Source organism: Vipera ursinii (genome assembly GCF_947247035.1).
Source record: "Vipera ursinii genome assembly, chromosome: 4".
NCBI classification, from domain to species: domain Eukaryota; kingdom Metazoa; phylum Chordata; class Lepidosauria; order Squamata; family Viperidae; genus Vipera; species Vipera ursinii.
In genome coordinates, this window is record NC_139514.1 from 57,748,801 (window position 1) to 57,765,209 (window position 16,409).

Genomic DNA, 16,409 nt, shown 5'->3' on the forward strand with positions numbered 1-16,409 from the left:
TCACCCAGTTTAACTCAGTCGGTTGTTACATAGAAAACCTGTGAAATAATGAATCCTGACAATATCAGGGACAATCAAGATACAGTTTTAACCCAAACTGTATCAGAGCATTTTTGACTCAGACTACTACTTTCTAGTCAGCACCTCAAGTGAGATGCAGTCAGCTGTGGAAATTAACAACTTTGAAAATCAAACTTCCAGGAAATGTGATGGAGGTGTATAATGACAGAAAACATAAGGTGCTACAAGACAAAATGCGCTGTTGAGGTCCAGCAACAAAGAAAATGCCTCCCAAACACCTTGGGGCTATATTGTGCAATGGGGAAGGAACAATTAATATAACCAAGTTTGGCACAAGACTTCATAGGACATTGGGCAGGATTGTAGGAAGTGAACAGAGCTTGCATATTTTCCAAAATTACAGCCCTTGATATAGCTAGGATGATTATATGCTGCTAGGTCTAAGGACAGAACAATAAAAAAGCTAGTGGCTGACTTAACTGTGCTGTATGAAACTAGTCAATGGATGCAAAAAAGGCAACAGCAAAATGATCCGATAGCTCTCCAGATGCTATCTCATTTTCAGCAACCTAGCCAAAGTTCACAACTTTTTGTCAAACTCCTAGACATTCTAGGCACCATGCTACTTTGGTTAAGCCCTGGCCTTTTGTTCTGTGTAGGCTTATTCACAATTATCAAAATGGTTAACCGCATAATAAGAAGCTACTCTTTCTAGCTATCCCAAAGTGCCAGTACTTCACATTTTTTATCTGCAGCATGAACTTCAAATCCTTCCCCTATTTCTCTATCAGCTCACATCTTGTACTGTGTACCTGATGCTTGAGAAAAACATTGCTGCATCATTATTTCAGGATTTTATTCAAGAGGCTGTATTAAATAGTTTAAATATATTATGAACATGCATCCTAAAAATTCATATGGCTCGACCATAATATTATAACCATCAATACTCCACCAATTTTAGATGTTCTTCTTCCTTACATGTAAAGCTTCTTCTGATCCTAGCACTTTAGCGTACAATTCACAGATTCTTCTCTTTCTGCATAAAGAATGAAAATGTTTAAAACTAGCCTAAATTCATCATTAGCTTTTAAACTAACATCACAAGGCACACCATTTGGGAGTATACAAATGAGATAAATAAACAAATAATACCACAATAGAAATTCACTTTTGATATAGAAATACAGTACATAATTCTAGAAATATTTATTCTAAACTACACCAAAATTCACATATAAAAGCAGCAGGCTTTTTGAGTTAGAGTACTGTTGCGGTGGCTCAGTGGGTTAGGACGCTGAGCTTGTCGATCAGATGGTCGGCAGTTTGGCGGCTCGAATCCCGAGTGCCGTGTAACAGAGTGAGCGCCTGTTACTCATCCCAGCTTCTGCCAACCTAGCAGTTCGAAAGCACATAAAAATACAAGTAGAAAAATAGGGACCACTATGGTGGGAAGGTAACAGCGTTCTGTGAGCCTTTGGCGTCTAGTCATGCCGGCCACATGACCACGGAGACGTCCTTGGACAAGCGCTGGCTCTTTGGCTTTGAAATGGAGATGAGCACTGGCCCCTAGAGTTGGAAACAACTAGCACGCATGTGCGGGGAAACCTTTACCTTTACCTTTACTTACTGTTGGGAAGGAGTACATTAGAAACACTTTCATTTTGTCCTCTGTCCCTTTCCTATAACTCTGTGGTTATGTAGTGAAATTCAGGGTTAGGGGTAAGATTAGGGTTAGGGTTAAGGTTCTCTAAAATTTTACAAAATTTCCCACCATTTTACCTCTCTGATTTATTCTGACCCTTAGGAACTAGATTTTGGGTTTGGGAAACCTGGATTAATAGCTTGTTATAAAAAGTTATTGTGTTGCAACAACAAAGGTGGAAAACAAAACTTTAATGGTAGATTAACACAGAATTAATTATTCTCAGAGAATTAAAAACAAACATTTAAATTAGAAAAATTTCCAAAATCTGTTGCTTCTTACCTCTCTTCTTTGCTAATATTTGCTAGTCTAAAGGCTTTTCTGGCAAGGATAAATCTAAATATAAAAAGAATTTTCCATCAGTGTTACATAAATGAATATATATCCCAATGCAACACACATGAACAATATTACTGCTCCAAGAAAAAACATTTAAAATATCACCAATCTAGTTTTTGCCTGGCACTTATTCAGCTACAAATATAGGAGAAAGTTATATGCTAACCATTGTAGCTCAGGTTCTCACTGTAGAGTGAGACTCTCCTATTATCTCCCAGGATAATAGTCAAATGTGAAGGCTTCCTAGTTTATTTGGGCTTGCCCATAGTGGATCCCTGGGATACCTTTGTTCCTGCTCTTGTGTAAAAAGAGCACATCAGGTTAACATGGGTGAGAAGAGAAGAATCACTTCAACATCCATGGTAAGGATGTTTGAAAGGAATGTATGGCACTTGAAGCCGTATAATTTCTTACGAGAAGGAAAGATTGTTCAAACTTGGTTTCAGTATGGGCAATTACAGGCCAGGTGGAAAGAAGATCAGAAAAATGGTTTTTCAATGACTGATGAAAATTTGGTAAAGCAAATTAGAAATCAAGGTCAAGCACATATGAAACGGATATATCTTGCACTGATAGAAATTGATTCAGAGACAGAACTTGTTAAAGATTGTATGATAAAGTGGGCTCAGAATTTTCAAGAAGCCATTACAATGGATACTTGGGAAAAGATTTGGGTGAGAAATGTAAAATTTACGCAGGCTCAAAATTTAAGAGAGAATTTTTATAAAATGTTTTATAGGTGGCATTTAGATCCTAAAAAAATAGCAAGTATGTATCCAAACTGCCAGCCTAAATGTTGGAGGTGTGGTGGTGAAGATGCAACGTATTTTCATATATGGTGGACCTGTAAGAAGGTTAAAGCATTTTGGATTAAAATTTGGTGGAATATGCAGAAGATATTCAAGAGAAGGATAAAGTTTTCTCCGCAATTGTTCTTACTGGGTATTATTACTGACACTACTGTTATGGACACTAAGTTGATGTTGAATTTAATTACGGCAGCAAGACTTTTAGTAGGGCAATATTGGAAGAAGGAAGAACTGCCGACTATAGAAGAATGGACTTTAAAAGTTTCTAACCTGGCGGAAATGGCAAAGATCTCAGCGTATTTGAAAGACCATTCGCAACAGAGATATATTGTGGAGTGGAAAAAATGGATTGATTACATCCAGAATAAATATGGGACTAAAAAGTTTCATTTAGCATTTGAATAAGTACTGATGTGATATTTGTATTGCTTGTAGTCATTTTATAAGAGTTAAAGTGCGATAGATTTAGTTTATAGTTTATAGTTTATTGTTGTTTGCATATGTTAGATTATGATTATTTCTACTTTTATACCTTGTATTTAGCTCTGGGAAGTCGGGGAGGGGGAGGGAGGGAGGTGTTGGGGAGGGTTGGGAAGAGGGGAGGGGGTTGGGAGGGGTTTTGTTTTGTTTTTTTATAAATAAAATGTACTGTAAAACTTTTCAATAAAAAAACATCCATGGTAGGAGGTAACTATGTGAGTGAAAGGCCGTTGCCAAGACCATAGGTCCTTCATCACTGTCTGCAAGTAGAACCTCTTGCCTCACAATGGAGCAGCCTGGTGGGTTATGACTATCCCAATGCTTCTTAACTGAACTCCCACCTCATGGTCCCATTCTGGGGTCAAGACCAGTGGAGAGCCTCCAGCAGCTTGACTGTGCTGAGTCACTGGAGGCAAGTCATCAGAACTCTGCATATCATCCCCACCACCACAAACACTTCTAGTCACACAGTCACAATCAGCAAAGGAGTGGCTATTTAGCCAGCAATGGAGAAGAGGAAAAGACGCAATGCTTGGCCAGGCTCAGCTGGCATTCTTCTTGATATCTGGTCTATAGGAGTTTTCATGGGGTACTGGCATTATGCTGCAAAGAAGGACACCTCTTTGTGTGTGTTTGGGATGCATATGTAATGGGAAGGAAAGAAAGTGGGAATCTATGGGGAAGAAAGTGCATACAAGAAGCAGTGGCTTCTGTATCTGGAGGCAATGGTGTGGGTGATTTATAAATAAACTCCAGAAGAAGACCCTCTTGTGAAGAAGACCTCTTCCAGAAGAAGACCCTCTTATAGCAGAGAGCTATAAGACGATGCTGCTGTTTGTCATGGGGTGTAAAATGCATGTAATTCAGTGCAAAATTGTGGAGTTAAGAGATGTAAAATACATACAAAGACTTAAACTTCTCATTAAACCAACATGCTCATTCTGAAAGGACTGTAACATTGGCATATGTATTTTCCTCACTTCTTGTGGCATTGATATATAGACTGAGATATTTGGAAGCTTCTGTATCTATTTCAGTTAAATATAGCCAATCATGGCCACAAAATGCAAAGTACGGTGGCTTAATTATGGTTTGGAACAAGGCATGTTCAAACCATGAATTATGAATTATGATGCTGAGTAGTGTCAATAAACCATAATTAAGATTAACCACATCTTTAGAGTTGAGCATTCCTAATCAAGGATAGAAGGAAAGCAAGTGATTAATCTTCTGTATAGGGAAAAAACTAGTAAATACCATAATTTTGACATGACATAACATCATGACATGAAATATATATTCATTTCCCTAGCAATGTTAGGAATGGAAGTAGAGAACTTTCTTGCAGGCAGCAGAACAGCTCTTATATGTTTTATGTAGAGTTCAATGAGTTCAGCAACACGTGGTAAAAACTAATGTTACTGAAGGAAAAAATACAGATATGATATAAATGTGATTTTTCAAGGTTCTCTCAGGTTTTTTAGGACTCGTACATATAAGCAAACATGTAATACAACTTTTTTCGTATTTGGTAGCCAAACAGATAAACGCTGGATTTCTTACCCCATAAGAGCAGGTACGGATCCATCTGGTTTAGTATCATCTAATGTTGCTGAAATGGGAGCATCATCATCCAGAATAATTGTGCAACCACAGAAACCTGACAGAAAAATAAAAAGAGGATGACCAACACAAAAATTCCATCCAGAGCATAATTTCCTGACAAACATTTTTAATGGTCCTTTGCAAAGTTTTACTACCCTTCTTAGCAAATAAACATTTAGAGCTATTCTGCAAAATGTTCCTGTTTCTAACCTTCCAAGGAATTTGTGAAGGCAAATGGGGGATTTTAATCTGATAAAGTACAACTTGCTCTTACACTGAAATTCACTACATCTTGTGTAGGAAAGAGCACATTAAAGCAGGTATTTGTAACACATCCCTAAACCAGGTCAGGCCTATGCATGATAATCTCATTCTACTTACCATATATTACAGCTTGTCAGATGTTTGCTGATTAATCCTCTCTACCTTTTTTTTTTACCTCTTTTTTATAACGGTTCATATTATGTGAAGTTTCATCTGAAGGTATTAGAACATTCTTAACTGTCATAAAACAGATTCCATACATACCCAACTTCCTCCAGAAGGCTTCTTTGTAGTACATCATGCATTTAATGACGGAACCCATTGGGAGGCGCTGGGTTAATTGGTTTCTTATTGTTGGCAGTTCTGGAGTGAAATGAATCTTTCCAGTCAATATTGGTGGGATGGCACTAATGACATACTTGCCCTGGTAAATACAACATAGGTAAACCTTTGACACATTGTGAAACGCATTTCTATATTTCAATCTATTTTGAACCTTTTAAAATGGTGTGTTTAAAACAATGAAAATAAAATTGTAGTTCAAAGTAAATGAGCTGCTACTTCTCTTTCTCCTTCTCCTCTTTCTCTTTCTACTTCTTCTTCTCCTCCTTCTCCTCCCTCTCCTCCACCTACTATACTGATAGTCCAGTAATGTAATCAAGACAAGAAAACAGGACCCATGGAAGCAGTGGCGTAGCGTGGGTTGTCAGCACCTGGGGCAAGGCAACCGGAAGCGGAAATAGAGGGGCGGGCGGGCGGTGATGTCACGGCACTGCTGAAAAGACGCGCCCCGCAGCGGCGTAGAGTTTCCAAGAAGAGTCGCGTGCATGCGGGATGCTTCCGGGTCCCTCTCGAGGGCGGCTGGGCGGGGCTCCGACCTGCAAGAGCCGCTGCATTCAAGCTCGCACGTGAGCCCCGCTAAATAAACCCACGCATGCGCACGAAGATAGGCCGGCCGGCCAGCGGGTCCGTCTTCGCTCGGCCAAACCTGCCAGGGCGCCTGCGGGGCGCTTGCGGTTGGCCTGAGCCTGGGCGGAGAGTTGGCCGCTTCTATTTATTTTATTCAGTTTATGTGGCCGCCCATCTCACCTGCCGGACTAATTTCGCTTTGCAAGAAAGAGCAGCTCGAGAGCGGAGCCAAGCCAACTCTGTGCAGCCCTTGGGGCTCCCTGAGCAGCTCAGTGCGAGCGCGCCCCCCCAGATGTTGCGCCCGGTGCAGCTGGCCCCCCCTGCACCCCCCACGCTACGCCACTGCATGGAAGACAGTGAAATGTCAGAAGCCAATTATAGTATCACAATTACAGTATCACAAAATCTCTCATAAATATATCAATAAAAGCAACTTGAAAAGCATTTTGAGTAACATTAAATGCAGAGCAACATGCAATAGTGGGGCCAATTACATTGGGCTAAAATTTGCATCAGGCATGTTTTTGTTTAAATGCCTGTGATGCAATAATGCTAATCAGTTACCTCATATATCTCATGGTTCAGTGTCTCCACAATGACGCTATCACCTGACTGGTCAATATGGACTACAGGACTCTTGAGTTTAACTTTATCGCTGAGTAGTTCCATTATCTTTTCTGTAATTTGTCCAGAACCTCCGATAAATTTTCTTTCCTAGAAACAACAAAGACTTCAGAAAAACGAGAAGACAGTTTGAAGTATATAACTGGTACAAAATACCTGACAGTAGGATATCCATTACATAAAATGTTCAAGTAATCATAAAAAATTAATAATGACAACCAGGGCTTTTTTTGTCATAGAACGCTCAGAATGGAGTTCTGGCACCTTTTTTGGATAGAACCTTATAGGGTAGGCAAGGCGGGTTGTATGACGCGTGTGAGTTCAGGCACCTTTTTCTTTTACAAAAAAAGCACTGATGACAACATATTTTAAGGGACTGGAATGTAAAATATAAAAGGCCTTTGCTGGAGCAATTATAACAAAGAACTCCCAGCTGACTGTCGGCATTTATCTTGGGTTTTATCTTTGTTTTTATTTGGCCATGATTGTTTTTGATATTGTCCTGATCTACCTCTTTTAAAAAAACTTTTCACCTGATGTTACATACCTAGAGGCCTTTGGTAGAGTAGATAGAGATATGGTTGGCAAGCAAATAAATATGGAATGGGATATGGGAGGAAAAATACCTGTTTAAATCTGTAACGGTTGAAGAGCTATTAAATATGTTTATACTTCTGATGAAGGTTGGAGGTCACTTCATGTATTTTTTTATTATATTATTTCACTTTCTTTTCTTTCTTTCTCCCCCTCCCCTGCATTTTCTGTTCTTTCTTTCCATTCTATTCTCTTTCTCTAAATTTAGTTTGCATTAGTTTTTACTTCTAGAATTAACCTTGCCAATAAAACTTATTTTATAAGAGATTTTTGAGTGTATAGACACCAGTTATAACCATGGAAACTAAACAATACAATTATTATACTACTACAGTCATATTGTACTGAATAGACTAAGAAGTGAATGGAATAAGGTTTGTTGCAATATTAATCTACAGTAATTTCAGGAGAAATCTAAGAATGCTGCCAATAAATAAAATTTTCATTAATTATTCCAAATTGAGATGTCTGCAGGGGGAAGCCAATGAAACTCAAGATAGTCACCATCTCGACTTTTTTTGACCTTCCACAATGGGCACTCATTTCCACAAGTAAAAAGCTACATTAACTTTTTGGAGAGTATTCTTGGTTATGCTTTAAAACTTTCCATATCACACAAATGCAGGATCACATTCATTCATTTTGAACTCTCAAAAGGAAGGAAAAAATGAATCACTTGCTTTACCTGTCCTCCGTTGGTTATAGAAAAAATCCTGGTGGTCCCCCCACACAGCTTCACATACCACAGGAACCAGAGAGCAGAGACTTCATGTGTCTCCGATGTGACATTGACATTGACAAAGGCTGTAGCAAAGTCCCTAGCAGCTCTGTATATGATGCAAAGGCAGGGACAACATATTAATTTTATCTTGTTAAGAAATGAAATAAAACAGATAAAGAGCGCATTTCCTTAGTTTGACAAGGAGAGATATGTTATGTAAATGACAGTTTCCTTTATGCATTACTTGTGTAGCATGCAATTGCATAATGGGTGTTTCAAGATATACTGCTGTTACTATATCCCAAGATGCTCCCATTTTGCTAAATGTAAAAAGATTCATAATTCAATGCTTTGGGACACTTAAATTGCAGCAGCATAGGACATCATGCAGGAGTAGGTGGTATCCCAAACTGATTCTCCCCTGAGCAACTGGTTTGTGTAGTAGCAAGAATCCAGAAACATATGCCATATGCGATGCTCCTCACTTTGGGGATCATTCTGTTTTAAATGATTACCAAATAATTATTCTTTTTCTAAATGGAGCCTTATTAAGCTTATTACAAATATCATTAACAGGTGAAAACAATTATTGGCTTCTTCGTTAATGGGTAAAAGAATGCCAGTAAGAAATCTGCCATCTTCCTTGCTGAAAAATGCCCCAACAGGAACCATGTGATATGTATTCTAGCACCATCCGCTTCTTGGTCTTAATGACTTTTTGAACATGGTATGCCATTCAGAGGTCAAGTACAGCTTACACCTCCACTGAAAGTTCAATAACTTGATTTAGATCAATCCTCCTCCAAATTTGATTATGATTATAATTTTCCATTTTCATTCTCTTTTGCTCCCTCTTTAATCAGGTTGCAAAGTGAAAAAGCGATAGCAGCTAAAGGTTCCTGACTTTCTAATAAAAATCTGTGTGAATAAGTTCAGATATTATGGGAAATGTAGCTTTTTATTTCTACGTTGAGCCAGTTTCAAAGTCCTCAAGACTACAAATCTAGAGAAATCCTCAATTTTTGCAATTTTTCCTTCTTCACATCAATCACAAGCTGAACACTTTTGACAAAATACAAATCATGGAATGAAAAAACATATTTATTTATTTATTTTATTTTAATCCCATTTATATCCCGCCCTTCTCCGAAGACTCAGGGCGGCTTACAAGCTTAGCAGTAGCCTTCATTCTATGTATATGCCTGCTTATTAGGGCTTTCACACACACCCCAAGCGGCATTATTACAAAGTCAGCTTAATTGCCCCCAACAATCTGGGTCCTCATTTTACCTACCTCGGAAGGATGGAAGGCTGAGTCAACCTTGAGCCTGGTGGGATGCGAACCTGCACTGATTGCAGGCAGCTGGTGTTACTTAAGGAGGCATTAGCCCACTGCTCCACCAAGGCTCTTGTGACTATCCGGGGAAAAGCACCCTTAGACAAAGCATGCCTTCTCTATGCTTGAAATGTGAAGTATGTCAGAATATATCATTTAATCCTACTATTATTACAAATGACTACAAAGTGGCTATGTTGAGAATGTGCAGAACACCAGCAAAACCTATTAAGTAATTACAGTATTAAGTAATATTTTTATTTCTGATCAAACTTCGACATCAGTGACAACAGCCTGAAACTCAATAGCTAGATAGATGTATAGAAAAATCCAATCTATTTTATTGAATAAAGTGCTGTTTCATTAATCAGGAGTTTTCCTTCTTCAATGAAAGACCATTGCAGTTCCAATGTTACTATCAGTGCTTTTTTGTTTTTTAGTATTTCTATAACCACACAAGTCCTATTTATGCATTCGGCTGAAGATGCGCAGGCTTCATTTAACCCGGAAGTAGAGCTGAAAAGTGCTGGAATGCTAAGCTCCTCTGATTCCCCCCCCTTCCATTTAACTCTGTTCTAACATTCTCACATATGATTGGAGACACGATTGTAATACAATTGGTTATCTCCCACTTGAGAAAAAAGAGAATATAGAACAGAGATGTCAAACTGCTGGCCCGCAGGCTGGACGTATCATGCGGAAGCTGCGCCCACCCCATTGCCGGCAATGGCAAAACTGTCCCGATACGTTGCACGACGTCATGTGATGTCACGAGTTTGACATGTCTGATATGGAACAATCAATGAAGCATGCAGTATATATAGTAAAACATTGTAAGTGAAGATGGATCACTTACTTTGTCCAGCAATGTTTGTCGATGAACTGTTTCATTGAAATTTTGTCCAACTCTTTTGCATTTGGTGCATCCCATGGTGCTTCAGCAGGAATCTAAAAATAAACCAAGTATTGCAAATACGCATAGTTTATCTGCTGATTGGGAAGGGAATTGATTTTCTTTTCATGTATCAATAGCCTCAATCCATTGCCCATGCAATATCTTCATAAAAAGGAAAACAAGCACCGGCTCAACTTCCAATGAAAAGATGGCTACCTGACGACATGCCCAGGAAAGGATCCCTGAAGTGTTTTCCCCTGGACTATAGCTTTTTCAATTTATCAACAGAAGGAACTGGCATTCCTTTAGTTTATATGAGTCTCCTGGGTTAGGGAAAGTCCTAGAATTATCCCACACAATCCTCTGATACAGGAAAGGTCTGCAAATAGCTTCAGGAGATGTGCTTTGAGGCAGCCTATATGCTGAAAACTGGATGGGTGGGTCTGCAATCAGTTCGTTGAAGAAGCAGCCATTTTGGAATTTATTTTTCAAATGGACAGTAAATTGTGCCTTTCATTTCTTAATCATTTTTAAGGACTATTAATCTTTATTAAGGTGAAAGAGGGTCGCTTTAGCCACAGCCTATTATTCCTTTTTGAAGAACTGTGCCACTTTGGAGATTTCTTCATTGTTAAACAACAAGGAAGAATGCTGCTGAAGGCAAGCTAAAATAAGGAAGTGTGGACTGTCTTTTTTTAAAAAAAAAGTTGATGGAGAAATATAAAGGCAGAAAGTTGTGGTTCCAGTTTATTATTTTTAGTAATTTGTACTTTGGTTTGCTATGCTGTGAGTGGCTAAAATGTTCCAATTTTTATGATTTCTGATTGGGGAGGGAGTTAAGAAGATGGAGGATTATTAGAGATGTATTTGAAAAATCTTTAAATAAAATCCATCAGTTCATAGATCAGCTATACTCCAAAGCTGTTAAAAAAACTTCTTAGACTACTTCAGAGATGCAAATATGTGTAGAAAGTTACCAAACCACTAATGCAATTTCACAAGTAGCTGATAATGCAGAGGAGTCAATTGCAATTTTGGAATATAAACTTGATACCAATTTTTATTCTGATGATTTAAATATAAACCTCCCAACACAATTGAAAGAAGAACTCCAAGAAAATGTGGAAGTTTGAGAAATCCTTGAGAAAAAGAGAAGATAATTACTTCCAGAGAAGAAAAAGATTTTATGAAAACAAACTGGAAGGAATGACTTAAACTTAATGAGTCAATTGGAACTAAAACACTTAACAAACACTTGCGGGGTGCAGGGGGTGGGGATTACAAGACAATCAGCAGACACACAATGGGGAACATACATTGAAAGCAATTATTCCAGGCTGTTTTCATCGTTTGTTTATGACTGCTGGCACCAGCACATACTTTTCAATGAGCATTCGTCACTGTGTGCCTGCTTATTCTCTTGAAATTCCTCCTCTCCAATGATTGTAAATATGAACATTAACTCCATTTTTGTTAATTATCCAAGCTCCAGGAAGAGCATTCCAAAGGGAGGGGGAGGGGTTAGGAGCCAAACAAAACTAGAAGATGTGAAACTGATTAATTTTGTCAATTTTGAGTCAGCTATCCCAGTGCCACAGAGATGAGCATTTCAAAAATGGTGGGGGGAGAGTATAATCAGGGTCATGTGATTTCCCACTTAGCATCCAGTTTGCTTAATGATGGAGTTGCTGGTCCCAATTGTGGTTACTAAATGATAACCACCTATATAATTGTCTAATAATCTTCCTATTTAAAATGTAGAAGAATGGAGGTGCTGTATCTTACAGGGAAGGAAGGACTAATGTGAGTCTCTGATGTATTTTCCTCTAGAAAACTATAGGGGATGTTGTAATTTGCCTGTTAAACAAAATCCTTACACTTTACCATTGGAGATTTCGATATTTGCATTAAAAGTAGGTAAAAATATGTTAGCTTCCTGAATACTTTTTGTCAGTATACTGTGATTTAAAAATTTTCATTGTAAGCTTTGCTGAAAAACTTGATGAATATTTTTTTATTGTTCGTCAGTTGCATACATATTCGTTATTCCCAGCCTACCTCTTTTCCCAGTTTATCCATTGTTCTCCAGAAATTGATGTAATCTAGATGTATGAAAGGGTTCCGTGTAGAAGGAAAGATATCATTCATTGAATAGGATTTTCCCTAAAACAGAAAAATGAACAAGATGTACCGGTAACTGAGTAGTTGATTTATTTCCTCTCATATTAATTTTAAATATTCATATGTAGTAGTTATTTTTTTAATTATAGTAATTACAGTCAATTGTCTATTATAAATATATTCAGTAGAATTGAATATGCAAATCCAGAAATCAGTCTAACACATGGGTTCTAAAAAATGCAATGCAAATCTTGGCTTCTTCATTACTTTTCTTTTTTCAGATTGAGAAATACAAATGTAAGCTAAAGCATAAAACAAAATTTCAATATTAGCTTCAAATTCTTCTTTTACTGCTGTCTTTTTCATTTCTTTCATTTAATTATCAGTTTACTTTTACATGTGTTGGAGAGAAGGACATATATTGAAAAAAGAACATTGAACCCTCATGCTGTTGTTATAGGAATTAAAATAAGCTTGGCCCTTTGAATGTTACCTTGAGCTTTAGAAAAAAAATCAGTGCATTACTTTAGGTGTGTGTGTGTGTGTGTGTGTGTTTGTGTGTGTGTGTACAATAGTTATCAAATGCTTTTAATTGAAACATGAATCTTATAATCATAGTTCTTTAAGGAAGAATTCTTGCCTTGAAGTTCTTTTGATGGGTTTCATCTATCGGAACCATGACACCAGTTGGATAAGACAAGGTGTTTCTCCGATGAATTTAAACCTTTTTGTAAAACCTAAGCAGAATTTTTGTCTTTCTTCTTTTCTGTCTACACTTTCCAGTTCACCTGTCTTTACTCCATCAATTTTTCCTCTATTCCTCTTCTGTTCTCTTTTCTTTCATTTTCAGAGCCTTCCTTCTTTCCTTCCTTCCTTCCTTCCTTCCTTCCTTCCTTCCTTCCTTCCCTTCCTTCCTTCCTAATTCTTTGAAACAAAGACTGTATTGGAGGCTGCTTCTCTCATGAGCTTAGCATCTTTTAAAGAGTGGTCGGCCACACTGGGAAATAATATGAGAGCCATTCCAGCATCCTTATGACATAAAGGGTCACTCAGCAAAGCAAGTGTTTTTTCTAACCAGGAAAGCCAACAAATATTGCATAAACTATGACAAAAGTCAATTTCCCTTTTCGATATGTCTTTTTTTAAAAACTGAATGTCTAGCAGCCATAAGATTTTTTTTAGATTCTCATTCAATTCATGTAGTTCAAATATGAACACTTTTCTTCTGAGTCAAGTACAACTGCATGCAGGAACTGGAAATCCATCAAACTTCGGCCTTCATTCATAGCATCAATTTAGCCCTAGCCTTTCCCTAATCAATGCTTTCCAGAAATGTTGGACTATAACTGTCTTCGTGATGAAAGTTATAATCCAACAGATCTACCATAGCTATATAAATGTATTACCAAAATAAATAAGGGTCCACTTATTCTAAGGAGATAAAAATTATTGGTAGAACCTTCCAACAGGCTTTCATCCAAAGAAGCTTGGTTACTTTAAGATGTTCATCCAACTAAAATAAGCAGCAGCCAATACTATTATCACAAACAAGTCTGCTGATTATATTTTAGACCATGATCCGTTTAATTGAGATGCTATTCATTATGTTGCAATTAAATAGGTCTACTGTATCTGTCCTGCAAAAATCTGGAAGAATTTTCTGTATCTCTTCAATGCCATCAACTGGTCTTCTGGATTTTTACAGCCCGGAGACAAGAGCTGCAAGTTAATTCCCTCTTTCTTTTTTGACTCACAAGTAAGTCTATGAGTCCCAGTCCAGAGTGGGACGATGTATACAGAATGAGTCTTAAACTCTGATTATGGTTGCTGCTGAGTTTTATAAGAAATGGTGTATTTTAACATAGTTTCTTTTGTTAAAAACATCAGTGCACCCCTTCCACATTGTTTATTATCATCACACAAAGCTAAATATAGCATACAATTAGAATAAGTAAAGTTAGGTCTAGGACCTAAATCCCCCACAACATAATCCACTCAATTATGTATGTTTCCAGAAGCGATCAGAGCAAATAGATTCTTACCTTTGTATGCAGGAGGGTAGCCTCACGTACATTCACTTTGTAAGTTTCTATCCCAAGTTCTTTAGCCAGTCGCAAAATCCGATTCTGTGTCGGTCCCACATAGGATCCACCAACATCGACATACTTCACTTGCTGGTTCTGTCAAAACAAGAAAAATCAGCAGAAATAATAATCAATGTTCCAATCACAGGAACAAAAATGCTCATGTTCATTATTAAAAAAATTTACCTAAGAGTCTTCAAGGCATGGCCTGTGTTCTATATTATTAAATTAACTGAAACACACACAGTTAAATGTCCCTCAGTCCTGCTGTGCTGCCTCGTTGTGGTGGCCATGTTCCTTGGAAGGAGTCGTGAATAACATTGGGAACTTGTGCCAAGAGTATATGTTCTCAGCAAGGTCACCCACAGCAGCCATATAGGAAGATGCTGGAGGCAGAAAATCATGTAAATGACAATGGCACCGATTCATACTGTATGGGAGAATGCTACTATGAAATTGCTGAGAATCTTTCGAAGTACTAATGGTGCTTATGACATGGCTAGGACACTGAGTTGCTGAAGTTGCAATATAAGAAATGGAAATCTGAAGCTGCAAAGACAGAACTACAGTTCAGAGAGTCCTCACTTGCCAACCAAGGGTTGCTACTAAGTGCTGGCTGTGCCAACTTACAACTGCAGTTCCAACAGTCCCAGTTAGCATGGTTAGGAGATTAGCATCTCTTTCCAAAATGTAGCAAACTAAAACTTAATGAATGGTATTTTTACATTTGTTTTAAAAAAATGCTTACTGTAATGGTGAAAGTCCTTCCCCCAACTCTGTCGCGAGCTTCTAAAACCACCACACTAAGTCCCGATTCAAACAACAATTTAGCTGCTGCCATGCCTAAAAAAAAAGATAAATTAATTTTAATTGTTTTTGTTTTACTGTCAAGAATATCACCTGAAACATTCAAGCAGCACTTTCAAATTTAATATATCACTAACGTCCAATCTGTGGTAAACTGAATACATAACAGTGTTTTCCTTATACATTTTAATTTTTAATCTTTTCAACATAAATAGTTTTACTCTGTTTTTAAAGACAGGTAGTCCTTGTATAGTGATACAAGGGGACTAGGACTGGCAAATCAATTTTTAAACAAAATAGTTGCTGAGTGAAATATTATAATTTTACTTCAGCTTTCCTATGCTTTACAGATTTGCAAAGATCATAAATTCAAAGAGTGGTCACAATTTTTTTTTTCATCTCAGTTGTAACAGTTGACTACTGTGCAATACATTAAACCTGCATACATGTGAACATTTTACTAATGTATGTATTTATTTAATCAATTTATCTACTCTAAGCAACTTTCATACCTTAAAACAGCAATAAAATATATTTTATTTTAACAACAAAATTTTGACAACCAATATCAAATTATTATATATATAAATAATACACACATTTCACAGAAGGCCTTCTTGGAAGGATTAACTGGATTTGAGATTGTTAAAAGGGTTAAATATTTGGGGGTAATTTTGTCGCCCTCGAATACAAAGTTATATAAAAATAATTATGAAAAATTGTGGGGGAAAATTCAAAAAGAATTGGAGAGCTGGCAAAAATTGCAATTGACTTTGTTGGGACGGATTGCAGCAGTGAAAATGAATGTCCTGCCCAAATTTTTATTTTTATTTCAAATGATACCGATTCTTAAGAAAGATTCTAATTTGGAGGAATGGCAGCGTGGTATCAATAAATTTGTGTGGGCAGGGAAAAAGCCACGAGTTAAACTTAAGATTATGCAGGATATTCGTGAGAGAGGTGGCCTTAAATTGCCTAATTTTAAATTATATTATGAAGCTGCTGCATTAGTAGGAATAAGTGATTGGATCAATTTGACGCAATCGAGGTTATTAAATCTTGAGGGCCACGATTTGTTGTTTGGCTGGCATGCAT

At 37.4% G+C, this 16,409-nt stretch overlaps 1 protein-coding gene across 1 annotated transcript in view; it reads right to left on the reverse strand.

Annotated features, from left to right (window-relative positions):
* Positions 1 to 16,409, reverse strand: part of LOC310640275 (amine oxidase [flavin-containing] A-like) — a 49,829-nt gene that overhangs the window by 10,409 nt on the left and 23,011 nt on the right. Inside the window, exons 2-11 of the mRNA XM_083362472.1 lie at positions 15,256 to 15,350; positions 14,466 to 14,603; positions 12,361 to 12,465; positions 10,264 to 10,355; positions 8,036 to 8,177; positions 6,697 to 6,846; positions 5,488 to 5,647; positions 4,918 to 5,014; positions 2,009 to 2,062; positions 1,003 to 1,060 (exon numbers count right to left, since the gene is read on the reverse strand). Of these exons, the coding sequence (XP_083218598.1) occupies positions 1,003 to 1,060; positions 2,009 to 2,062; positions 4,918 to 5,014; positions 5,488 to 5,647; positions 6,697 to 6,846; positions 8,036 to 8,177; positions 10,264 to 10,355; positions 12,361 to 12,465; positions 14,466 to 14,603; positions 15,256 to 15,350 (1,091 nt within the window). The remainder of the gene's footprint in view (positions 1 to 1,002; positions 1,061 to 2,008; positions 2,063 to 4,917; positions 5,015 to 5,487; positions 5,648 to 6,696; positions 6,847 to 8,035; positions 8,178 to 10,263; positions 10,356 to 12,360; positions 12,466 to 14,465; positions 14,604 to 15,255; positions 15,351 to 16,409) is intronic.